Source organism: Oratosquilla oratoria, chromosome 37 (genome assembly GCF_046742065.1).
Source record: "Oratosquilla oratoria isolate Oo_2021 chromosome 37, ASM4674206v1, whole genome shotgun sequence".
NCBI classification, from domain to species: Eukaryota; Metazoa; Arthropoda; class Malacostraca; order Stomatopoda; family Squillidae; genus Oratosquilla; species Oratosquilla oratoria.
Genome location: NC_134813.1, coordinates 28,557,553 through 28,583,688, shown reverse-complemented (window position 1 = coordinate 28,583,688; position 26,136 = coordinate 28,557,553). Strand labels below are relative to the sequence as shown.

Here is a 26,136-nt window from a genome sequence, read left to right as displayed (position 1 = left end):
GTGTCACAAAGGTATTGTTCTTACCTGGTGGTAAGCAGTCGCTCAGCCAAGGATTCGAAACCCAGTGGCACAGGTTGATAATCAATATATCTATACATATCTGAAATATGAGTAGATATGTTCAAGTTCAGAAGTCAGCAATAGTACATTCGCCTCCATTGGCGCCATATCTATCTGGTTCATACTTTGTACAATTTTTTATCTAATTCCCGAGACTGTTGCCCTCCATATACCAACATTTCCTTGTTCAACACGATTGCCACGCACTTCTCCTCTCTTTGGGAGATCATCAACTACTGCCCTTATTACCATTGTCCCTTTCCCGTTTTCTTTGCATCTACTTTCATCTTTCTCGTACTTCCAATAAACATATTCGTCCTCCTTTATGGGAATGTCTTCTTCGTTTCTCGCATTTTCACTTCGTTGTTATATTCAGAGCCTATGTTCACCTCCCCCTATTCAGCAGTTCTTTCCTTTTCGTTGTACTTGCTTATCTTTATAATTACGTTTCCCTCTCCTTCAGTTTTGATTTCTACTTTCATCGTAGTTTTCACAAGTCAGCTGTATTTTCACATTGTGTTAAAAACGTCAGAACATGGTAACAGAGACCTTTCGACCTATGACGAGGCTGAACAAGAGAAGATGATTTCAAGACCCACTTACCCACATGTTCCCAAAGGACATCGATGTAAACGTCGCGGTCGGGGCGGTTGTGTTCGTGTTGAAAGCCCAGAGCGTGGACCAGTTCGTGCGTCGTCTGCCCGTGACGTCTGCAGCCGTTACCCAGGTTAACCGTCACCTGCAGGCCAGGGGAGGGGAGAGAGAGAAGACATAAACGGACAAAGGAGAGGATCAGTAGACAGGGATATGGATAGATAGATAGACTGATAGATAGACAGATAGATTGATAGATATATAGATATATAAATAGATGCATAGATAGATACATTGATAGATGATAGATACATAGATATAAATAGATAGGAGGATATAGATATAGATATAGAGAAATAGATAAAACAATCAAATATATACAGTAAAAAGCAAACAAATAAATAGACAAATAAGTAGATGAATAAAGATAGATAAGTAGAATGCTAAGTACATAGGCAAAAAATAAACAAAAATGAATGAATAATACATGAATAGATAAATATGAATTAATAATCAAATAGACAGCATTAACAAATAAATAAAGAAGTAAAAATAAACAACTGAATAAAGAAAAAATATACAAGCAAATATGTGAAATAATCAGTAAATGATAGACAGTTCTTTTGAAGTGAGCGAGGGGGGAATTGAAGGTACGAGTATACGTCATCCGGAGTGAAGTACTCACATTCTTGTTCGGAGAAAACCCGACTCTCGAAGACCAACACCCACGGGAGGAACTCTTGATAGTCAGTAAGTTGTTCTCCTTAGTTCGGGGCTGCAGCCAACCAGGACACCAATATCAGCACACACGTCGAAGCAGTAAGTACGCATCACACAAGAAAAAATATACATAACATAACATAATTGGGGGCAGATTCTTTTAAACCGGTTCCTTTTTTAGTATTCAATACTTTGGATCCCTCTTGTACTACTGTACTTCGGGTGACGTCAGGTTCTTCCCCCCCCCCTACGATATTCTGATGTGGTGGTTGCTCACAAAGTCAACATACTAAGATGAGTTTTGACGGTATGTTAAAGAATGTTAGGTTAAGATAGATTAGATTAGGTCAGGTTGGGCCAGTGCGCTGCTTCCGAAGTTAGGGAAGGGACCCGTTCAAAATAGTGCATCATGCATATGATATATATATATATATATATATATATATATATATATATATATAATATATATATATATACATATATACATACATATACCAAAGGCTTTTCCTCCTTACAAGGGAAGTAACCAAAAAAACAAAGACATAAAATCCAGTCTCATCCATTCCGTCCCTAACATACTTCACTCTCTCTCCCTCTTATCTTGGTTCCTCCTGGATGACGGGTCATCCCTGTATCTTGCCCACTCCCGTGGATCAGAAGCAGTGTCGCAAGACACAGCACATCCATAGCAAGGCCGCTTCATTAATTCGGCGACCCCACCTCTCCGTCCTCTCATGCATAAAAGGAGAAGACTGAGAGAAATCACTTCGGGCTGCGTCAAATTATTTTTCACACATACTCCCTCACCCCCCATCCCCCACCCACTCCCTTTCAAGCATCACACCATCATCCATACACAGCCATTCTCAACTCACATCTATCTTCTGTCTTCTACCGTCCTTCCTCGACATTCCCCTCTTTCCCAATGCCCCTTTCACCCCATCCATCCATCTCATCCTTGGTCGCCCCTCATATTCACTCCTTCCACACTTCTTTTACTAATCTTTCTTCACTCATTCTTTCCATGTGTCCAAACCATTCCAATACTCTTACATCAACCCTATTTCCCAACTCCCTCCCCATCCCCGTTCTCCTCACCTCCTCATTTCTCACTCTATCCAGCCTAGTAACCCCTATCATACTTCTCAGGCACCTCAAAATATTATATATATATATATATATATATATATATATACATATATATATATATATATATATACATATATATATATGTATACATATATATATATACATATATATACATATATATGTACATATAAGACTGAAGGTGGAAGAAGCAGGGGAGGAGTAATGGGAGAATTTCACGTTTTAACGTTTCGACCCGCAGGGTCTTGATCACAAAGCTAAAAACTCAAACGTAACAGGATATTTTATACATGGACGCGTCATCTCACGGGACGCTTCGGAGAGCTTGTTATTTTATTTGCGTATTCTTTTATTATTAATAAGCTTGTGGCTTTTGCTAAACATATAAAGCCTTCCCTATGATTAATGTTGTTATTAGTATTGATATATGCTGCCTCAATTGTCTTCCTTAGTTTCTTGGATGATCCTTTATTTAATACGGTTGTAATGTTCCAGTCTGGAAGGTGGCCATGTTTATCCACATGCATTACTATGGAGTTAGATGTCCTATGGGCTTTTACTTCATTTTTATGTTCATTTATCCTTTTATTAAGCCGTGGACTTATAAAGTGGGTGGCCAAGCCACACCATAAACGACTAAAGCTCCTTTCAACCACCCCACCCAACTCAGCACATTGGGAGTGAAGAGTCGCCCTAACCCCGGCTAAATTGTCTGGGTTAGGGGCAATGCAGTGGGGCACAGCTCATTCACAGAAGAGCCCGACAACCAAAGCTAATTTTTTCCATCACTATACCATACAACGTTCCTTTTGGGCCTATTTCATGTATGCATGAAGCTACTCCTGTGATCATGGAGAGGGAATATATGCTTGTATCGACATAGACTGGTTTTGTCATGAACAGCAGATGAACTCGACCCACCTTGAAAACGATGCACGTCATCCTCGTTATGTGCTTCATAACCGTCAGGACGATGCTCCCTGAAGAAGAAAGTAGAAACTAAGTCCAATATATTCAAATCTGATTAGATTACATCCATATGACATCTTCCCTTAGTATTTGGAAGAGGTGGTGGGCTGGAACCGAGTTCAAAGCAGTGAGCTGTGGCAGCACGAATACTGATCTGCCAGACGCACGACACACGTGCTTTGAAAGACGGCACCTAAGAACGAGTCACACCAGTAAAACATGTCGGAAGGGAAACCTTTCGATCTATACTGAAATAATTCAGAAGCAGGGAAGGTAAGATAAAGAAATTAACAAACATCCAAACCTCTAAAAAATTCAGTGTTTCTTAACCCCTGGGTCGCCAAGCCATTTTATTGGGTCGCTAAGGGTTTGCAGAAAATAATTATTTTCCCACTACAAATATATTATAATTATATACTGTAATAATTAAAATACATGATGCCTAGTTTTAGGATTCTAAGCAGACCATGATTAAATAAAAACTCCAAAGCAGAAAATTTATTTGTAGGCTTGGGTCGCGATGCTTGATTTGTGCAAAATTTTGGGTCGCGATGCTTGATTTGTGCAAAATTTTGGGTCGCTGCCAAAAAAGGTTAAGAACCACCCTAAATAATACTACCGCGGAAGCGCGGGCCATGACGCCATTTTCCATTTTTGTTGACCTCAATGTTTTTGCCCACTATTCCTTACCTTCGCCGCTGAGACTGTCGCTAACATTGTAGGGTACGAGAGCCTCTGGCCATGGAGGTCCCCTCCCGCTTCTGACAGGTGTCTCACTCTCCTCTTCTTCATGTAATACCTCCAGGTCCTGATAACCATCGTCCTCGACATACTCCTCGATGACAGGCTCGGTGTCTTGTACAGGACTAGAAGCGTTCAGCATAGTCCCGAGCGCATGCAAACGACCCTCTGTCCGTAAGTTCTCAATCAGGGCATCTGCGGAGGTACCATTATTTTGATAAATTATTAACACTCGTTATTCTTCTGCAGTATGCGCATTGCCCGGTCAAATTTGATCAGATAAAGTGTTCTGTCGATTGGGATTTAGCACTATTAAGTTATCATGTGATTACAGTAAACTGCAGTAATGCCGTTCAAAGTTGGGTTTAGCTCTTTTACGGAATTGAGTTAACCTTGCATAATCCATTCTCCTTTTGGTAATTAGAATTAGATTAATAATAACTTTATTTGAAATACTGAATATTGTAGCGTTTCCCAATCACGGTTCCCTGAGAATTTACCGAGCTCTTCTTCCTCAGGAGTAGTGATGAATGAAATAGAAAGAGAATCCAGTAATTACGTGTTTGAAGCAGTTTAAAAAAAAATTCTAAAATTGTCAATAAAATTAAGAAAAAATATTTCTTTTATCAAACTGGTTATCAGAAAAAAAATGTTTTATGAAAGATAAATAGATTAAGTCAGTAAGGTTTTCACGAAGACCAAACGATTGAGAAACTGATGTAGACTAAGGGCCGTGCTTAAAAACTTGCCCCAATCTTGGTAAATGCTTTTTGCCATGAGAAATTCATAATTTAACTGGCTGTCTACTTAGCTTTATCTGGTTTACTGAATTATCTATGTAATATACGAGTAATTTTAATAGGTATTGTCGGTGAAGTTAGTAAAATTCTATTTCCTATGGTAGGCTGCGTTCACCGGGTCTGACAAATGGATTTAAAATATAGCATAAGAACATTAGAATGGAGTGGAGAAAACTGCAAGAGACCACAAGGCCTACACTAAGTAGTTAGTTCCATGTCCCTTACTTTCATCCCTATCCCTAAAGTTATTTAATATTTTCTTAAAACGACCAATTGTTTTCAGCACTAACTACGTGGTTACTAAGTCTATTCCAGTTCTTGCCTTTTTACTTTCCTTCTTAAACCAGAATTTGTCCAATTTAAGTTCATTACCACGAGTCCTACCCTGCTGCCTGCATCACCCCTGTTAAAGCCCCTGACCCATTTGAATACTTCTATTAGATCACCCCGCACTCTTCGTCTTTCCTGAGAGTGTAAGTTCAAGTGCCTAAGCCTGCCTGTTTTCGTAAGATAAATTTCTAAGCCCATGTATCATATTGGTCATTCTCCTCTGTACTGATTTTAGTGAATCAATATCCATTCTACAGGACGGAGAGCAAAAATGTACCGTATAGTCAAGGATGGGTCTAATTATCGCCAGATAGATTTTAATGATTACATCTGCATTTTTGTTTGAAATCTGTCCCAGCAATAAATCCTATTGCCTTGTTAGCCCTACTCTTGTCACTAAAGCACTATTGCCTGAATTTAAGGCACAGACTCACTAACATTCCGAAGTCTTTCTCACTTCTATTTTCTTTCATATGACATCATCTAAGCTATACCTGTTAACTGGGTTGTGTAATCCTACGCTTAGCACATTGCATTTTGAAATACTGAAGTCCATTTGTCATTTCACCGACAATGCAAAGTACGACCCTAAGATACGCTTAAATTTATCTTGAATTTTAACTTATCTGCATAAGGCCCCTTTCACAATAGGCAACTAGTGACCGTCACTAATGACGGTCACTAGTTGCCTACCATTATTTTAAATTGAGCCTTTCACACTACGTCACTGCGGTTGCCCGGTTGCGCAACAGGCTTTGGCTGTTGCCCGCTCCGGTAACAAGTGACCGTCACTGGCAGTTGCCGTCACCGACGACCGTCTCTTTTTCTTGACCAGCAAGGCCAACAGAAGCACCTTCTCCATTAATGTCATTCTTTCGACTAATGAGATGATGAGAAAGGATTCCACAACTCGGTGACAGTCACTGGTTGCTTGCAGTTGCCCGAGACTTTCACACTAGGCAACTAGTGACCGCCACTAGTGACGGTCACTAGTTGCCCAGTGTGAAAGGGGCCAAAGTTTTTCAGTCACTATTTTGTGAATTTCAGTGACATCCCTACAGATCAGAGTCAGGCAACTTTGTTTCTTTTATTGAATTCTAATATTCATTCAAATAAGAATGCTGACCAGTTTTATCTTCTAGCTCGGTTCTGCTACCTTCAATAAATATTTCCATCGCAGCCTCTTAAACACGATTTCATCTCCCCAAGAATAGAAATACTGGTTATCAGCAACAAAATATAATACAATGCAGCAAACAAATGCGTGAGGGGGACTTTTTGTTATAAACGTTTTAGGGTTCTCTTGTATCGATAAATGGTTAGCCAGTTGCCACGATTCTCAGTTAGTCCCTGTGACGTCAATGTCACCAAAGTAAAGGAAAATTTAGTATCTATGTACTTACCATGATGGGGTTCAAAAACGTAAGCATTCCCTCCGACAATAATGTGTTGGACTTCTCCAAAGCCTCGTACGCTGGTAATGCAGACTGCTGCTAGAAAGGCAGCAACGACGCTTACCATCTTGCAAAATGACGTCATGTCGTCTAAAAAAAAAGTGGGTAAGATTTAGTCATCGTTTTTTTTTTGTTTTTTTTTTGAGAAGGAAGGATATAGAAAGAGTCCAGTGGTACAGCATCCACAGCCGTGTACCACTTTAGTCTTCAATGCACAAGTACTTACCGAGCATTGCAGACGACTAATATACTTTAACAAAAAATAATTGGTGAAGTGCTGGGGGGAAGCCAGCCTCAGCTGTCGGACCCCGTTGTTTATGGGTCGTATCTTATCAGGGGAAATAAGCCATTCGTACATACAAAATAGAGAGTGCATCCCCTTATCCTAAACTTAAGAAATGCATAAAACTAGGAGGTAGTAAGAAATGAAAAGAAGGAAGGTTAGGTATTACACTCTGAGTCGGGGGGGGGGGTGGCATTTGTGGATCTATCAGTAAACTCTCATCTCAGCCTGTTTTAGAGCGCACACACTTGTTACCCACAGGTATAGGTGTGGATGTACAACTGGGAAATTATGCTCTTCACTGCGCTTTTGGCAGGGTCAGAGGAGGGATTAAGGCAGATAGTGACGGAGTTTGGGAAGGTATGCGATAGGAGAAAGTTGAAGGTAAGTGTGAGTAAAAGCAGGCTGGTGGGATGCACAAGGGGAGAGGGTGGCAGCGAGTTAGAAGTAAGTCTTAAAGGAGAGAGGTTGGAGGAAGTGGATAGCTTTAGGTATTTGAGGTTACATGTGGCAGAAAATGGATGAGTGGAGGTGGAGGTAGAATGTAGACTGAGAGAAGCAAGTAAAAGCCTTGGAGGACTAAAAAGTGTCATGGGTAATAGGCATTTGGGAATGGATTCAAAAAGGAGACTACATGAAGGGGTGATTGTGCCGACGGGACTGCATGGGGCAGAAACATGGGATTAAAAACATGAAATTAAGAAAGCCAGAGAGAAAAAGTTTGAATGCGTTCGTGATGAAATGTCTAAGAAGTATGGTAGGGGTTACAAGGTTGGATAGAGTGAGAAGGTGAAGAGGAGATCTGGGGTGGAAAAAGAGATGGCAGATAGTGCTGATGAAAGAGTATTGGGATAGTTTGGACACATGAAAAGAATGAGCGAAGAAAGATTAGTAAAAGAAGCGTGGAAGGCAGAGGTGGATGGTGTGAACTTGAGTGGACGACCGAGGATGAGATGGATGGATGGGATGAAAGAGGCGTTGAGCAAGAAAGGAATGTCTGATGAGCAAGGAAGGGAGAAGGTAGGAAATTGGGTGAGTGGAGATTGGCTGTATATAGATGATACTGTGATGCAAGGTCAAGGGTGGGTGGGCTACCTTTTCAAATTTGCGTGCCAAAGTCGGACACTCTTCGATATAAAATGATTCTCACGTACCTATGGAAATTGCTAAGAACATATTATCATTATTTATTCTCTTTTAAGTATCGGGGGAACCTTTTCAAATATTAAAAGAAATCACACTGGAGAGCTAAAATAAAAGAATATTATAAGTGTGATTTCTAAGTCATGTCAGATTGAATGAATGTAAAATTTATTAAGTAATATTTACTCAAAGGTCGTTTTTGTTTTTGTTTATAAGTCTAGCTGTCATATATAATCACTTAATTCAGACTCAATTTTCAACATCAACGAAAAATAGACAACAATTCTTAGTTTCACATATTTTTAACAAAAACTTGCGTTTATGGTTAATATGCTAAACAGCAGGATTGACCAACATTTGGTAAAAATATTTGAATGCGGTCACTGAAAACAAAATAATCACATGAGATAACCAGAGACTATTGTGGTGCGACATTTATATTTTATTTAGTTTTAAGTTTGGACCCTCATGTATCTGAACGTGAATTTTGCTTACCAAAGATTTGATTATTTATAAAACATGAGAGAATATATAGAATTATGGTAAAGGAGCCACGCTACGTATAGCCAGCTTAGGAATAATGCGACAACGAAACAGTACACAAAACCAATGCTGCCATGAACTTTTACCAAAAATGTCATATGCAGAGGTTCACAGTTATTGTATATATATATATATATATATATATATATATATATATATATATATATATATGTATGTATATAGAGAGAGAGAGAGAAATTCGCTAATAACAGCGACATCAATCCGATCATTTTTATGACAACTGCCATACAAATTATCGGGTTGATGTCGCTGCTATTAGCGAATTTCTCTCATAGTTACAATGGCGATAAGCGTCAAAGGGATTTGTTCCGATCCTTACCCCTTACCACTGGTAAGCTTGGCTCTTGAGTAAAACAGGAATTAGGGTCGCAGATTAGTGATCTTTCCTATCCTCGGGAATCAGTTCGATTCAAGGTTTCAATGAATTTATAGCTTCTGTGCTATAGTGGTCTAAGGCTCTAGTGGCTGAGAGCAGTGGGTTCGAATCCTGCATGCAACTGTCATAAAAGTCATCGATATATATATATATACATACTCGCACACACACATATATATATGTATATATATATGTATATATATATACATATATACACACACACACACCCACATATATATATATGTATATATATATATATATATTTATATATATACATATATATATATATATACATATACTGTATATATATATACTTATATATATATATATATATACATGTACATATATATACATATATATATATATATATACATATATATACATATATATACATATATATATATATATATATATATATATATATATATGTGTGTGTGTGTGTGTGTGTGTGTGTGTGTGTGTGTGTGTGTGTGTGTGTGTGTGTGCGTGTGTGTGAATATGAATATGTGTGTGATTCACCATGGTCTTAGATCACGCGTTGGGCTCGTGATTGACGGCTGTTTCCCTCCCGGAAGAGAGCTCAGAGCTCATATATACCGATCTTTGGGTAATGCCTTACACGCACACGCACACACACACACACCCAACTCCCCGCCCATGAAAGTTGGAATAACTATTCGCAGCGCAGGATTCAAACCCGGACCGTCGTAGTGGCGGCCGGGAACTCTACCACTGCGCCACGAGTTGTGTGTGTGTGTGTGTGTGTGTGTGTGTGTGTGTGTGTGTGTGTGTGTGTGTGTGTGTGTGTGTGTGTGTGTGTGTGCGTGCATGTGTTTGTGTGTGTGTATAAAATTTACAAGATCATATTCTGTTAGTTGGAATATAAAACTTTTCAATCTATTTATTTTCTAAGATGACGCCCGGGTTCGCTTGGTGAAAAACATTAGTTGGTGTGCCCCCCCCCTTTGGCACGCGTGCCAATTGTTGCCCACCCCTTATCTACGTCGTAGGTGCTGACTAGTTCATCCCTTGTCTAAGATAAAGCTTGGGAGAATGGTGTTATGTTCTGTGCATCTGAAAAAGGAATGGCTGAATACAACATATCTATAACGCCACAGATACCTGGTTACATGATGTCACAAATATAGCAAAACGAACAAAGAATTCTCTACTTGACAGTACTTCACCTTGAGACGTCTGCAGATTTCTTCGGTTGAGTCTACTGACCAAAGCTCACCTTCTTCGTCCTGCTGTATCGTACTAAGTCGAGGACCTAAGTAGCGCTTCCTACATATATATACTGCATATATATATCTAAAGACATCTTGGTTCGGCACAACTCATCGACTCTTCCCTCCTCACAAGACATCTTCGAATCCTTATCAACTTACTCCTCCCTGAAGACATATTATCATTTCATCAGACGTAGAATCGCAAACAGAGACAACTACTTATGAATCCCATGAAAACAAATTAAATAGTATTTGAATCGTTTTAGATTCTAAACATTAACTGCTGTTATGAGTAATAAATGCATATAGCGAGACATGCCAGCAGCCATGACTGAAGTTTCAGGGAAAAACACAAATATTTATGAAAAGTGACCAAATTAGATTAAGAAAACAGATTAACGTTTGTTTTGACATGCGAAGGAAAGGGCACTGGGGAGGGAAGGGACCCTGGCCTTTGTGAACAGATGTCATTGGGTTGAAAATAGTTTAATGCTGTCCTGCTCCGCCCTCATTGTTTTGAAGATAGAATTTAGCGATTAGTTGATCCTCATGGGTCTGGTTTTGTGCATTGCTTTTAGTAGTTTTACAACTTTCTTTGTTTTGAGAGATATATGCAGAAATGTATTATCTAAAGATGTGTGTAATAAAATTAATTCATATATTATATGAGTACATGAAAATAACATTCTGTATCATTTGGATAAAATAACAAAATCTGTTGTCCAAATAACTAGATCTATACATTACGACCGCTATCCTACGATCCTCTTCAGCAAACAGTTAAAACATTGACGAAGGAATATTTAGGACATACCACCTGCTTGTGCGGGATCGGTTTTTGTGTAAGGAACGTGTGCAGAAAAACGAGACGATAATTGTGTATACAAGGGAGCTATTGCCACTGAACCCTTTCAAGGAATATTCATTAGGGCTTGTTGCATCGTGGCTCAGGGGGCAGGCATGTAGCAGGAGGAGACATGGACATCGAGTCTTGCATCTAAAGCAAGCAAAAGAGGAGACAATAGTGAGGGACGGAGTTATAGAAAAAGGTAGAAAGACGGAAATGGTTTAGTGAAAGGAAAGCTGAAATGAGATGTTGTTACAAATGTCATGGTGCCAAGAACGAGTACAATATAGTGCCACATGCAGGAGAACGTGTAGTGGGCAGACTCAAGAACCAGGTTGAGCTTAATATAAGGAAGCTCGCTGGCCCTAGGAAACTCGCTGGCCGAGCGGGTTAGGGCGTCGTCACTTGCGGCGAGGGTCGAGGGGATGGCGGTTCAGACCCTGCCACCGGCGAAGTTGAACCAAGTGCATGGTCCATTAAATTCTACCCTACAAAGTCCTCTGTTAGGGGCATCGTCCTAAGTTTCCATTAGGGGGGAGTTTGTGACGTTAAAACATAACATAATCTCATCCACGTAATCACATTCTTCTTTTATGTTCGTCGATAGTCAGATGTGTCCTCCACGATTTTCCTGATAACTCTGTCAGGTGCTCTGTGACACATATTGTGTGTGTGTGTGTGTGAGTGAGAGAGAGAGATTTATCATGGTCCTAGATCGACAATTATTACCCTGGCAGATGAGAGCTCACTGAAAGTATAAATTATCTGTATGATGTCGTAACCCTATATACATGATGATTATATGGTTTAACGTCACAAATTTCCTGCTAACGGGAGACTAGGACGGTGCCCATACAGAGGACTTTGTAGCGTGGAATTTAATGAACCATAGTGCCCTTGGTTCAACTTCACCGTTGGCAGGATTCGAACCGCCATCCCTTCGACCTTTGCCGCAAGTAACGACGCCCTAACCCGCTTGGCCAGCGAGCTACCTATCGTACATACATGCACACGCAAACGCACATACGCGCGCTCGCGCTGTCCATGATCGACGCCGAAGACCTCGTCACTATTTGGAGGTTAGCACTTCTGTGCGCATCTACGGGCTGATGTTGGAACTGCAGGTTCTAGAGCACGTGGAAACACAGACACATGTCACTGGGTCCTGATTTTCTCCATACTGTGGATCTGCTTCGAGTTTACACGAGTCTCTTGCAGGATCTACAATACTTTTTGAATGGTCAAAGGACATCCATTAGAACCGTCCATGGGGCCAGTTCTCATTAGGTTTGAATTATCCTGCACAGATTGAGGCTTTTCCATAGGGACCCCATTCACGGTACAACCTGGTTTTGAGGCCGACGGACAGATTTGGTCGGATCCGACCAGATTGGATCGTGTATGTACTGATTTTGGATTGTACCGATATATACATATACATTTTGGTCGGATCCGACATGATCGTACCGTGGATGGGGTCCCTAAAGTTGGTCGCTATGTGTCTTGTTTTTTGACTTCCTTGAAGGCGGATTTCCTTGTGGAGGTCTGAGGAGTAGTTGGAAGAAGAGGAGGAGGAGGAAGAAGAAGAGGAGGAGGAAGAAGAGGAGGAGGAGGAAGAAGAGGAGGAAGAGGAGGAGGAGGAAGAAGAGGAGGAGGAGGAAGAAGAGAAAGAGCATCCCCTCCTTCATTACTGAGTACTGGAATTTTATTTTGAGCAAATGCTGTTGTTTCTTCCAGGGAAAGGTTGCCGTCTGCAGTTTCTGGCGTCGCTCCATAATAGTCCATGCATGCATGTTTCGCACACTTATATGCCGGGGCAGCCAGTGGTTGCTTTGACACTCCTCCCCTCTTCCACACACGCACGCACGCACGCACACACACACACACGCACACACACACACACACACACACACACACAGAGGGATATATATATATATATATATATATATATATATATATATATGTATGTATGTATATGTATGTATATATATATACATATATATATATACATATATATATATATATATATATATAGAGAGAGAGAGAGAGAGAGAGAGAGAGAGAGAGAGAGAGAGAGAGAGAGAGAGAGAGAGAGAGAGAGAGAGAGAGAGAGAGAGAGAGGGGGGGGGGACAGAGAGGCAAAGCCGAAGATGTACTGGTCCCGGTTTCAAGCCGTGCTCTAAGAGTGAAAAGCTTTGACTGTTACTAAAAGTCGTTACTGTCCTCCTTGAACAACGGGAGGGTGTGCGCAAACATCCTATTCGAGAGAGAGATGACAATGGTGTTGACGTTGACGTAGGTGGTCTGGTTTGAGTATCTTAATTAATTAGTGATCTATATCGTTCTGATGACAACCTCCGAAGGATGACCCATATCGAATAGGTCCTGTACGGAAGACGAGGAAAAGTTCAGTACGCTCTGGCAGTCACGGAGTCCACAGGCACGTCCTAGGTAGCAAACGAGGGAATTCCTCCCGAATACATGAAATACGATCCTAATGATGTCGTAGACTGCTGGGTACCCTATGGATCTGTTACTCGACTTGGAGAGATTTTCAGAGAGCTGAAGTGGGAAGACAAAGGTTTGATGGGGAATATTTCAGTCACCTGAAGCTTGCGGATGACGTCATTCCCACTTCAGAAACAGATGCCGATTTGTAAGATATACTCAATGATATAAAATGAGAAATTTTGATTGTAAGTTTGAAGGCGAATAAGAATCAAATGAAATTAATGATCAACTAAAAAGTCCACAGTAAACCTATCATAACAACTGACTAAAAATCACGAAAATGAAATTATAAGACTGGAGAACAATATTTGGTAAATTTAGGAACATCATGAGAGGCGCTCCAATTATATGTCAGAAAATCAAGGATTACAACCAGTGTATCTACGGATGTGATACTTGGAAATTGAGGAAGAAAGTGAAAACAAATCTATGAAGCACCTAGAAGAGAATGGGGAGATCAATCATGGAAATAACGCTGAGAGAGAGAGAGAGAGAGAGAGAGAGAGAGAGAGAGAGAGAGAGAGAGAGAGAGAGAGAGAGAGAGAGATCAAATTGCGTGGAAAACCAGACTGAGATGAAAGATGTTGCGGAGGCAATAAAGTTGCGGATATATAATTGGTTAAGACAATTATTCAGAAAAAGGGCAGATGAATCAGGTATGTTTGTGATTGGACGCCGCGAGATGGGAAGCGTGGAAGAGGTAGACCAGAAAGAAGGTGGAGAAACGATACAGAGAATTTTGAAGAATTAACGTGAAAGAGGTTAATGCAGTCGTGTGACTTGTGGATAAGGTTGTGGAAGATGTTTGCTCAGGAGTGGATTCCGATTACACAAAAAGTAATTTTTATTACACAAAAATTACAGCACAAACCAATTCCATGTTCCTTACAAAACAACAGATAAAGAAATTCGGACTGTGGAATTTGCCTTTTAAACGCTTTGGACAAGGCAAATAAAGTAAAATGGGTGACTTAATTTGCACTTTGTGATAGGAAATGTGAAGCGAAATTTAGCCAACAAGTACACGTTAAATCTTCTTTTAATTCAACCTTATTCAGGATTAGTATCTCTTCGCTCCACATAGAGTGTTTCTGCTTCTCTCTGGTGTGAGTGCGAGCGGCTGTCACTGTGTGTATGTGTGTGAGAGAGAGAGAGAGAGAGAGAGAGAGAGAGAGAGAGAGAGAGAGAGAGAGAGAGAGAGAGAGAGAGAGAGAGAGAGAGAGAGAGAGAGAGAGAGAGAGAGAGAGAGAGAGAGAGAGAGAGAGAGAGAGAGAGAGAGAGAGAGACAGTGCATGTGTGTGTGTTTGAATGCGCGTTTGTGTGTGCATGTAAACGTATGTATGCGCATGCGCGCGCGCGCGTGTGTGTGTGTGTGTGTGTGTGTGTGTGTGTGTGTGTGTGTGTGTGTGTGTGTGTGTGTGTGTGTGTGTGTGTGTGTGTGTGTGTGTGTGTGTGTGTAGTTTCTGCATTGATAATAGATTGCTGACAAAACCACATTAATTACAGGGGACCTACTGCGCGTAGATGCATTAGATATTCAAGAAAGAGGCATTGTTCAGGCACTTCCAATCTACCATGGATCGGGTACAGCAGTCCACAAGATTAATGTGAACAAGACCATGTTGTATAACAATGGTGCCACGTCATTGAGGTATACCATTCAATGTGCATCTCTGTGCTGGAACTTTCTGAAAGGAAACAGCTGCGCGACGCTGAACATCTGTGTTCTGTTTTCTATGTACGTACCATATGATTCACTATTGCTTCCTGACATAATAGCGTCGCCGCCGCCGCCAACACCACAGCCATCCCGGCCACCTTTGTTCCATCCGACCATTCCTCTCTGGCACCCCGAGAAGGTAAGACTCGTCTTTGTACTTTTTTTTCCCCCAATTTCTATTTTCTCATCACAAGGCTTCTTGGATTTGATGAAGCAGTTTGACACGGTTCCCCCACTTCTTCTGGAAGGCAAACAACGGTAACGTTACGTCCACTTTAAATAGGTGTGAACTTTTATCACAAAGTTATTAATCTTACATCTCGAATATCACTACAGGACTCATTTCAGTGAGCATCAAACCAAAATTCGCAGTAAAATCACAATATCCAGTTTAAAAAAATCATAGGGCAGGTCGCTTTAGTTCCATGATAGCGTTTTTCTAAAATGAGAGTGCCAGATGTATATCGGGAACTGGAAACTCGTCTTAGTCTCTGAAAGAAGACTTCGAAGACGATAAATCCACTGTGGCGTCGTGAACATCGATCTTGCCTTACAAGGAAACACAAAAACTTTTACAACATATAAGGGAACACAATGGTGGCATTCTTATCCCCTGGCCACTGAAACATAGGAGTGACGAAAGGACACATAGGAGTGGCGAAAGGACACATCTGAAGCCAACATGAACGAGGAATAGTGAAAAGTAAAAAGAAAAAAAAAATGGCTGAGCTCTTCTTCTCTGGGTAGAGATTTCGATAAGCTGGGGAATACTTGTATTGAATATTTCTAATATATTTCCTATCTGCCTAGAAGCCCTTTTCCCTATTCAAAAGCCGATACAGGGACTATGTTGATTAAGAGATGGACATCTCTGTAGAGTCTCTCATATCGAACATGTCTTATAAGGTACCTGATAGCAAACAAGAAGAATCCTTATAGATATATAGGATACCATTATGATAAAAGCGTGGGCAGACTGGAGTGAAATATATTGTAAAGATGATATAAGCGTGGAATTGGAATTGGGGCTAGAAAGGAGGATGGGAGACCAAGCAAATGTGGCACAGACTAGACGTCGCGAGATGGGAGACGTGGAAGTAGAAGACCAGACAGAAGCTGAAAAGACGAGACAAGAAATGAAATGCTGGAGTAACGCGTCAAAGGTTAGCATCATCGTGCGTCTTCTGTAAGCATATGGCGGGGGCATTTGGTTGACAATGGACTACCAAATGATTTATTGGTTGAATATGGTCTATTTCAATTTAGACTTCATTGCATTGTTCCAATATATTTTTCAATCAAGAGGCCAACTACGGGTACCTGTATGCAGTGGTCTTGTGAGATGGAGATCAGAGAGATTTATCTCCCTTTCGTCATCAAAATCCAGCAACATCTTCACCCTAATCAGGATATGCAATGTACCCAAGGGGGCTGGCATTTAATCTCCACAATTAATCCAAGATCTAAACTTCGTACTCCTTAAAAATTTTCACATAAGATCACCCAAAGGATGTGGCCGGCAAAACCAGCAGCGTTGCCACGTCTAAAGTATCTCCAAAGAAAACGGGGGAGACACCGTTTTCTTTATATTTGCATGTATGACCTGTATAATTAAAGAGACTGCAAGCGGCCCGAAGACCCGCAATCAGCTTCTCTATGTAATTCTCTATGAGTGACCTGCACACCTGGTCGGGAGCCAGTGCATCGTCGCCTGACCTGAGATGCCACATCGTTTAACAAGTCTCTTCTTTTCTTTACATGTATAGTAATTATTCATATCACCTACCATTTAATGAAAAAATCAGTATGCATTTAGAATATTACATGTTAACATACTCGGGGTAGTGGACAGTTTCCGGTATATGATGAATGTTTTGATTCAGTACGTGAAAGCACGGCAGACAACACCTTGTGGGTCACGAGATAATGGAAATAATAGAATACAACACAGACAATAATCCAAACTCTCTTGAAAAATTAAATGGCATGTGATTATCAATAAATTGTATAAAATTGAACCAATGTGGTTATGTTGGTGTTTCAAAAGAAAATAACCAAAGAAGTTCTACTGGTGCTTCAAAAATAGATACAATTAGAAAAAACACAAACACACAAATGAACGAATCAAAATTAAATGCCAATTAAAACTGTAGAAAAAAAAAAGTTATTGGCGTTTTCTTTAAAGTGGGGTTTTGTCCTCCAACTGCAGATTGCCATTGGGTTTTTGTCCGGGTATGACAGTTTTCACTTATTGGGGGTTTTGTCCGTTGGGGTTTTGTCCGTTGGGGTTTTGTCCGTTGGGGTTTTGTCCGTTGGGGTTTTGTCCGTTGGGGTCTTGTCATGTGTTCGGAGCCCAGGACAGTTGCCAGCTTCGGGCTTCCAATCAACGAAACTCAAAGTAACAATTGCCATCATTATAAGAATTGAATATTAAAGGCCAACAATGACTGCCGGATCAGAGTTCTTGATATGCCACGGTAAGTAGTAGCTTTGTCGTCAAATTTGGGGTTATGAGAGAGGCAGGTTTGAAGAGGTTTCGAAAACGACTAGAGGTTTCGAAAACGACTAGAGGTTAAGAATATTGTGATAAACGAAATTCGAGCTCTGTCGCTACTAGTACACGACAATCCACGTGATGAAAGTACTGTGGATTTTTTATCCACCTTCACCATGGGATGATTCGGCTGGATAAGAGAGTGAGGCTTTAGCCAAAACAAAATCTGTCAAGACTGCCATCGTAGGTAACACAAGCGAAAAGGTTAATACGGAAGAGCCCCTCCAAGCTAAATAAAACCGTCTGGCATTAACCACATAAAACTCCTTCATAGATTAATTATCAAGTTAAATACAATAAATGAAATTAGGATTTTGCCTGTATGCCCTCTGTAAGGACGCGATGTGTATATTTTTCGTGTATCCTATGTTAAATTGCTTATGTTCCTTTATTATCTCCTCCCATGTTTATTGATAAATTTCTTTAATTCAAAAACATTATAATTAGGAAGGATAGAAGATTAAAACTTAATGTATAGCATCTATAAACAATCATAGAAAATATATTTGTCAAAAATCAAAATCAACCTCAAGAAATTTTTGATGGATTAGATCTTGTTCCTCTCCCATACTTTCATAAGCTGCAGTCGAAAAAAAAAGTAGTGCAATAAGAATTGCAATGGAGAAGATAACATTTAAATTAGCATTCGGAAGTTCTATTATTGCGTAGTTTTTTTTTTTTTTTTTAACCTGACACTCTTCTTGATATTTTGCAGTACCATCTGACACGTGGTGACAACCTATTCTGAGGGTCCATCTTGTATTCTTGTCCCAGGAGCCTTGCCGCAGGCAGGACGGTTTTCAGGATGCAAGCGCACTTGGTCTTGGCGTTTCTTCTCGTCGCTGGGGGATCGAACCTGGCGGTAAGTCCTTTCTGTGCTAAGAACTATAAACACGTTCACATGTCCTACCTGTTCTTTTTTGTTATTTTTTCTTATCTAAAAATATATTTATTCTATTTATAGGAATATTGAAATAGACTATATATTTGATAACAAAGTAAATTGGCAATAATTACCATGATCTTTCTGGTCTCCTTTCATGTTAAGTAAAATTTCTTTGACATTGTACTATGATTCAGTAATCCTTTCTTTTTATATAAACTGAGTATATAGTTGAGGTGAACTACAATGAACTTCCTTTGCATTTTTCATAAGATCTATTGATATGCCATCTTCTTCCGGCTGTTTGTCCGCGTTCCACACATTTTAGAACGAAGGTTACTATTTTATTTGCAATTTTTGGTACACTGCAGATGAATTTACTGCAATTTTTGGTCCACTGCAGATGAATTTATTGGCTGAATTCTGTCACCTAAAAAGTAAAGCTATAGGTCAAATTTTCATACTCTTTTAATCAGTATCTCTCCCTTCGATAATGTATCTATTTCCATCTTTCAAAGAAACAACTTGCTGCCTCAATGAAGCGTCCGCTCTAAGTCTATTTAATGTATTTACCTTTCCGAATAGTTTCCTCTTAATGATCAATGTTTCTCTTCCTGTTCTCTCTGAGTTTTATTGTCAAACTTGTCCAGTTCGTCTCTATATCATTCCTCAGAGTACAAGTATCTAAGATTTATTGTACAAAAGTAAAAAATAAAAAAAATATATTGGTTATGAAATAATCACGGCGTAAAAAATAATAATGAAAAACAGAAGAGTTTCATACATACCTGCAATTGTGTAGTTGCTAAGATGTGTTTTATAAACAGCTGATTTAAAAATTAATTGCATCATAATTGTGCTGCCCAATGCATGACCCAATTGTTCCAATTCCATTGCAACTTCCCTGTTAATGTGAAAACGCTTGGCCTTAGAATCATGCGTCCTTACTATATGTTATCTGTAAGATCGCAGAATGGTATTGTTTCCAAGATATCAAAGGGGTAAAATTCACTTATTAACTAAGTCTCCTAATAGTTCGATTTTCAGGAAACTTGATGAAAATATCTCGGGCCTTTATTCTTTTAAAGGGTGTTACTTCTAAAATTCGGTTGTTCAAGAAATGAAAAAACTCAATTTAACAATGAACACACTAGAAAGACAACTTAATTATCCCACAGCTATAGAATTATATATCACATCTTAATGATTTAGGTTCTTTTGCTACTAAAATGTTATACAGATGGCAGAAAGTTACTAAGAAATCAAAACTAGTTCAAAGAGAATTCTGATGAAACACATTGGCAGAGAACAGACCAGAATAGACTAAGTTTAAAACAAATTCCTTTGCACATCATAATAAACATTCAATAACTTCAGATAGGCAGTGAATATTTAATCCAGTATAGTCCCTTTAGTTGCCATTCACAGTATGGTTTAGAACGTATATTATCCAACCTAGTCACAACCCAAGCTGGATTTCTTTACATCATCATCGACCTCCATATTAAGTAAGAATTCTCCTGCACTGGATTTTCTCTCTTTGATTCTATAGTAGAGCAAATCTTAGCTGCACAGGACTTTCTTCTCTTCGTACTACCAATTCCACAATATCGCAGCTAATGTTCTCCTATTTCTCCATCAAACTCTCCAGTTTGTGGTCTTCTACTAGAGCTATTCCGTTCTGGGTAAAGATCTTCATCTTCCCAAGGTCGTTTAATGTCCAAGACTTGGATCTGCTTGGACATTGCTAACTCATTTTCGATGTTACCGTTCAACGTTTCAAAGTATAAAGTTTGTGAATACTGTTACTCAAGCAAAAGGGTTAAGACATAATTTTTTTATATCCATTCAGTGAAAAGCGTTACGTAAGGTCACACACCACAACTAGAGATTCTTTTCTTTCTTTGCAGAACTGCGAGGAGGAAGAACAGAACACCTTCATCTCCATCAGCTGTAAGTCTTTTTCCCGTATACGAAGACTTTCTCCCCTTTCAGTCTGGAAAGTGGATCCAGAGTCGAAAGCAGCGATTCCCAACATCATTACGCTGACCAGAATTCTATTGTCCTCTGGAAAATTATTATGAGAGTATCACCACAATTTAGGGCCCTGCCAAGTATTCCAACCCGTCACAAACGAGTTAATTTTCTTGCATGGAAGATTCACAGGTGTATATATACATATATATATATATATATATATATATATATATATATATATATATATATATACATAAATACATACAGTGTATATTGAAGAGGAGAAGCGTAAACACCAGATTCAAAGTGGGAGGTTTAATGCCCGACATTTCAGTCCTCCTAGTCCTAGGACCGTCTTCAGGGGTGTGATGAGGTACAGTGATCAAAGAGCTCATTATATTGGCCGTAGTTGAAACTGGAGGAGGTAGTCCGAACTACCAAAGATTCCCGGGCTTCCTCTCCTCCAGTGTCTACGAGAACCAGACAATTGGTCACAACCTTACATAGACCAATTGTATACAATGGATCTCACATACATTCTTAAAATTTACAAAAAATAAATACATTAGAATGAAATAAATAAATGCACAGTTGTACGACAACTGAAAAGATACAAATTATGGCAGTGCACAGACAACCGTTCATAATAGTCTTCACATACATTCTTAAACTCACAAAGAAATAAAATAAATGCAAAACAAATACAAAAAATACGAAAAATGCAAAAAATAATGAAATACAAAAAATGTACATACGATAACAAAAAAAGCAAACCCTGCCACGTTTATACATAAGATCAACTCAACCTTCTATACACAAAAGGCAAATGCTTTATGTTCATCCACGTCAGGCAAATGATCACAACCTTGCACGGACAACTGCTTACCGTTATTTCTATTTACATTCATAAGTCCGAGATGAAAAATAAAATGAAATACACACTTAAAAGAAAAAGGAAAAAAATCAAATCACATTCATACACACTATAAATTTAACCTTATAAACACACAGGTTTGTGATTTTTGTGCACTTTGTGTACTCTCACTTAAGTTATTCATTCTGATTACACATTATATTGAGTCTGCCATCGTGTTCCTAGTGCCCAGGTAGTTTGTGTTTTAAGTATATACACCTATTTACGCTAACCTCTTTTGTCGTCCACGCTTCTAGGAATAATCTTTTCTTCAAATTGTCCCTGTGTATCATTCTCGCTCCTTCCCAATCTATGTTGTGTTGTTGTTCCCTGATAAGTTTGTAAAGTGCTAAAGCTGCATCTTTCCGTCTAACTGCCCGTTTGTGCCCTTCTATTCTGGTAGCGAGTTTCTTCTGTGTTTCTCCTATGTAATCTCCATCATAATCCGAACAGCCAAAGCGGTACACTACACCCGCTTGCTGGGTGGGTGCTTCCGTGACCTAGAACCTGGCGAGGTTGTGATGCAGAATGTTGCGTGGCTGTCAGGCTGAGAACTCGAACCTAGCCGATACGTAAGTCACTGTCTTTTTCTTACGTATCGACTAGGTTCTAGTCCTCAGCCTGACAGCATCTTAGCTCCCTAATAGGCTTCCATCGTATTTGCAAAGAATTAAAATGGAAATAAGTTAATGTGGCTGACTAGTTGAACATATATATATATATATATATACAGTATCCTCCCGCTATTCGCGGGGGTTAAGTTCCTTCCCCTCCCGCGAATCCCGAAAATCCGCGAATTATTGATGCAGTTTTAAAACGCCTATGTATGATATCATATACGCTAAAATATGCTTCCCGAAAACATTCTAAAGACAGTTTTACTCATTAATACAGTAATAATGTAGTAAAATGTAGTAATGATAAATTAAAAACAGTAATAAAATAAATGTAGTATAATATGTACATACATACATACATATACCAAGGCTTTTTCCCCCTTACAAGGGAGGTAGCCAAAAAGGGAAAGGCACAAAAACACTCCCACCCATTTCATCCCTACATACACTCCACACCCCTCCCACCCTCCCTCTCATCTGAGCACCTCCTGGATGACGGGTCATCCCTGCACCCTGCCCACCGCCCTGGGTCAGAAGCAGTGTCGCAAGACACAGCACATCCACAGCAAGGCCGCTTCATTTAATCGGCGACCCCCCCTCTCCGTCCCCCTTTGCATATAAGGAGAGGACGGGGAGAAAACCCTTCGGGTTGCGTCAAAATTTACTCACACATACTACCCCACCCCCCTGCCCATTCCTCCTCTTGCAATCACAACATCATCCATATACAACCATTCTCCACTCACCTCTGTCTTCCGTCCTCTCCCTTCCTTCCTCAACAGACATTCCCCTCTTCCCCAAAGCCCCCTTCACCCCATCCATCCACCTCATCCTAGGACGTCCCCTCATGTTCACTCCCTCCACATCGGCCTTCCATACCTCTTTTACTAGTCTTTCTTCACTCATTCTTTCCATGTGTCCAAACCATCCTAATATTCTTTCATCAACCCTATCTCCCAAATCCTTTTTCACCCCTGTTCTCCTCCTCACCTCCTCATTTCTCACTCTATCCAGCCTAGTAACCCCCACCATACTTCTCAGACACCTCATCTCAAACACATTCAAACTCCTTCTCTCTTCTTCTCTTATGTTCCACGTTTCTGCTCCATACAGTGCTGTTGGCACAATCACTCCTTCATACAGTCTCCTCTTTGCATCCATTCCCAAATGTCTATTCCTCATTACACTCTTTAATCCACCAAGGCATTTACTCGCTTCTCTTAATCTACATTCTACCTCCACCTTCACTCCACCTTTTCCTGCTACACTTGCGCCCAAGTATCTAAAACTATCTACTTCCTCCAGTCGCTCTCCTTTAATGTTCACTTCCAGTCTACTGCCACTTTCACCCCTTGTACATCTCATCACCTTACTTTTACCTACATTTATCTTTAGCTTTCTTCTATCACATACTCTCCCAAACTCTGCCACCAGCTTCCTCAATCCCTCCTCTGACCCTGCCACAAGCGCAGTGTCGTCCGCAAACAACAGCTGGCTCACCTCCCACTGTATGTACATAGTAATGATAAATTAAAAAAGAATTAATTCTATTGTACGCACCAATAATGAATGATGATGGATGATGGATGATGGATGATGGATGATGGATGATGGATGATGGATGATGGATGATGGATGATGGATGATGGATGATGATGATGATGATGATGATGATGATGATGATGATGATGATGATGATGATGATGATGATGATGATGATGATGATGATGATGATGATGATGATGATGATGATGATGATGATGAAATTTACTGTACCATACGATGAGGATGATTATGGTAACACTGATGTATGGCACAGGTTAACATATAACACACCAAAAAATTGAATTCAAACAATAATTTTGAAAACCCGCGCGCGACTGAGATGTTTAGCCTCTCGCGCGCGAAGATGCTTGTGACGTCACGTCGTCTGCAGCCAATCAGCAGGAATGAGAAACGAAAGCTCGTAACTGACATTGTTATTTTAAAATTATTTACCAGTTGTACTGTATCATCTCTCTTTTCTAATTTTTCATTGTACATTTACTGACATTGTTACTTTAAAGTTATTTAGCAGTTATAATGTATCGTCTCTATTTTCTAATTTTTTAATTTATATTTACTGACATTGTTATTTTAAAATTGTTTACCAGTTATACTGTATCACCTCTCTTTTCTATTTTTTTTTTTATTATTATTATCTGACATTGTTATTTTAAAATTATTTACCAGTTAGGGTGAATGTGAGCATTTTTCTGCTAAAAAATTACCTAAGAAATTCACGAAATTGCCGAAATTATGAAAAAAAAAATTGAGAGCAAAATTCGCAAGTATGCGGGGCCGCAAACGGTGAACCGCGAATGAGTGAGGGAACACTGTATATATATATATATATATATATATATGTGTGTGTGTGTGTGTGTGTGTGTGTGTGTGTGTGTGTGTGTGTGTATACACACATATATATATATATATATATATGTATTCATTAACTATCTATATATGTGTGTGTTTATGTATATATGTTAATTTATCTGTTTATTTCCTTGTGCATAATAATATTAATCTTCAACAGATCCTTTGGAAGCTGCTGTAAACAAGACGATTCAATTCTACAGATCAGGAACCGATCAGATTTTGAGGGTAATCAAGCCATTATATTATATTCACATCCCACACTTTTGCCTACGTTTACGACTGTATAATAATTTCTCTTTCCTAATTGGTGGATTAGCCTATGATGGCATTTGTTGATATTTATGAAGGAAGGAGGACCATGCCAGTCCATGCTTTCATATCATATCCAAGTTACAATTCAGCCTACGTTTTCATTCAATATTTTCTAAAACAGATTCTAATCACCTTGCATGTAGTGATATGTGATTGCATTTATCACATTTAACACTATGAGTTAGAATCGAAACTTATACATCATTACAATTCGTCTCAGCACTGCATTGGCCTTTCTGTTTCATCTGTAGAGGAAATATGCCATAACTGAATGCACACAACTTTGTCATTCAGTGTACAAATTAATTAAAAGATTATGCACTCTACTCCGCATAATAGGTTTGCCTCAATATAATTTCCGAGAATTTCATTTTAGGACAAATTATTTCCAATTCAAATCTTATGAATTCAATTCATATTTAAACAAAAATATTTCATGCTACTGCGCATAAGAAATTTATTACTAGGAGAACGAATGACACATATATTTATTATATAACGTGGTAGGGAGTGCAATGTGACTCTATATGTATTTCTTCCTTATAGGAATCTAAAATTCGGGATTTTCCAGTATTCGGAAGAAAAATGATTTTCAGAAATTCACATGCTAACACGTTCATCTTAATTTTATTTTATCTTAGTCGATTTTATGTGATTCTTTAAACCTATTTTATTTTGTTTTATTGTGAATGATATTTTGTTTTAGTGTAAATGATATTTTGACGCAGATCGTGTTCTCTTTTTCTGCATGAGGGGACGGAAAGGGGGGTCGCCGATTAAATGAAGCGGCCTCGCTGTGGATGTGCTGTGTCCTGCTGCATTGTTTCCGACCCAAAGCAGTGAGCGGGATGCAGGGGTGACCTGTCATCCATTAGGAGCTAAGATGAGAGGGAGGAGAATGGTGGTGGATGGTAGTGGAATGGGTGGAAGAGAGTAGAATGGGTGGATGGTAGTGGATGTTTACCATTTGACGGTGAAAAAGCTCTTATAATATAGATAGATAGATATATT

At 39.4% G+C, this 26,136-nt stretch overlaps 2 protein-coding genes across 4 annotated transcripts in view; one reads left to right on the top strand and one right to left on the bottom strand.

Annotated features, from left to right (window-relative positions):
• Positions 1–10,500, bottom strand: part of LOC143019460 (low choriolytic enzyme-like) — a 14,441-nt gene extending 3,941 nt beyond the window's left edge. The window contains exons 1-6 of one of the 2 annotated variants that reach the window (XM_076175096.1): positions 10,329–10,500; positions 6,725–6,865; positions 4,141–4,386; positions 3,403–3,461; positions 1,340–1,429; positions 664–799 (exon numbers count right to left, since the gene is read on the bottom strand). In XM_076175096.1, the coding sequence (XP_076031211.1) occupies positions 664–799; positions 1,340–1,429; positions 3,403–3,461; positions 4,141–4,386; positions 6,725–6,860 (667 nt within the window). In that variant the 5' untranslated portion in view covers positions 6,861–6,865; positions 10,329–10,500. Of the gene's footprint in view, positions 1–663; positions 800–1,339; positions 1,430–3,402; positions 3,462–4,140; positions 4,387–6,724; positions 6,871–10,328 lie in introns of those variants that run through there. The other variant, XM_076175097.1, reaches the window with a different exon arrangement.
• Positions 1,425–26,136, top strand: part of LOC143019461 (uncharacterized) — a 26,905-nt gene continuing 2,193 nt past the window's right edge. The window contains exons 1-4 of one of the 2 annotated variants that reach the window (XM_076175098.1): positions 1,425–1,473; positions 18,721–18,867; positions 20,799–20,841; positions 24,971–25,038. In XM_076175098.1, coding sequence (XP_076031213.1) covers positions 18,811–18,867; positions 20,799–20,841; positions 24,971–25,038 — 168 coding nt within the window. In that variant the 5' untranslated portion in view covers positions 1,425–1,473; positions 18,721–18,810. Of the gene's footprint in view, positions 1,474–15,364; positions 15,591–18,720; positions 18,868–20,798; positions 20,842–24,970; positions 25,039–26,136 lie in introns of those variants that run through there. The other variant, XM_076175099.1, reaches the window with a different exon arrangement.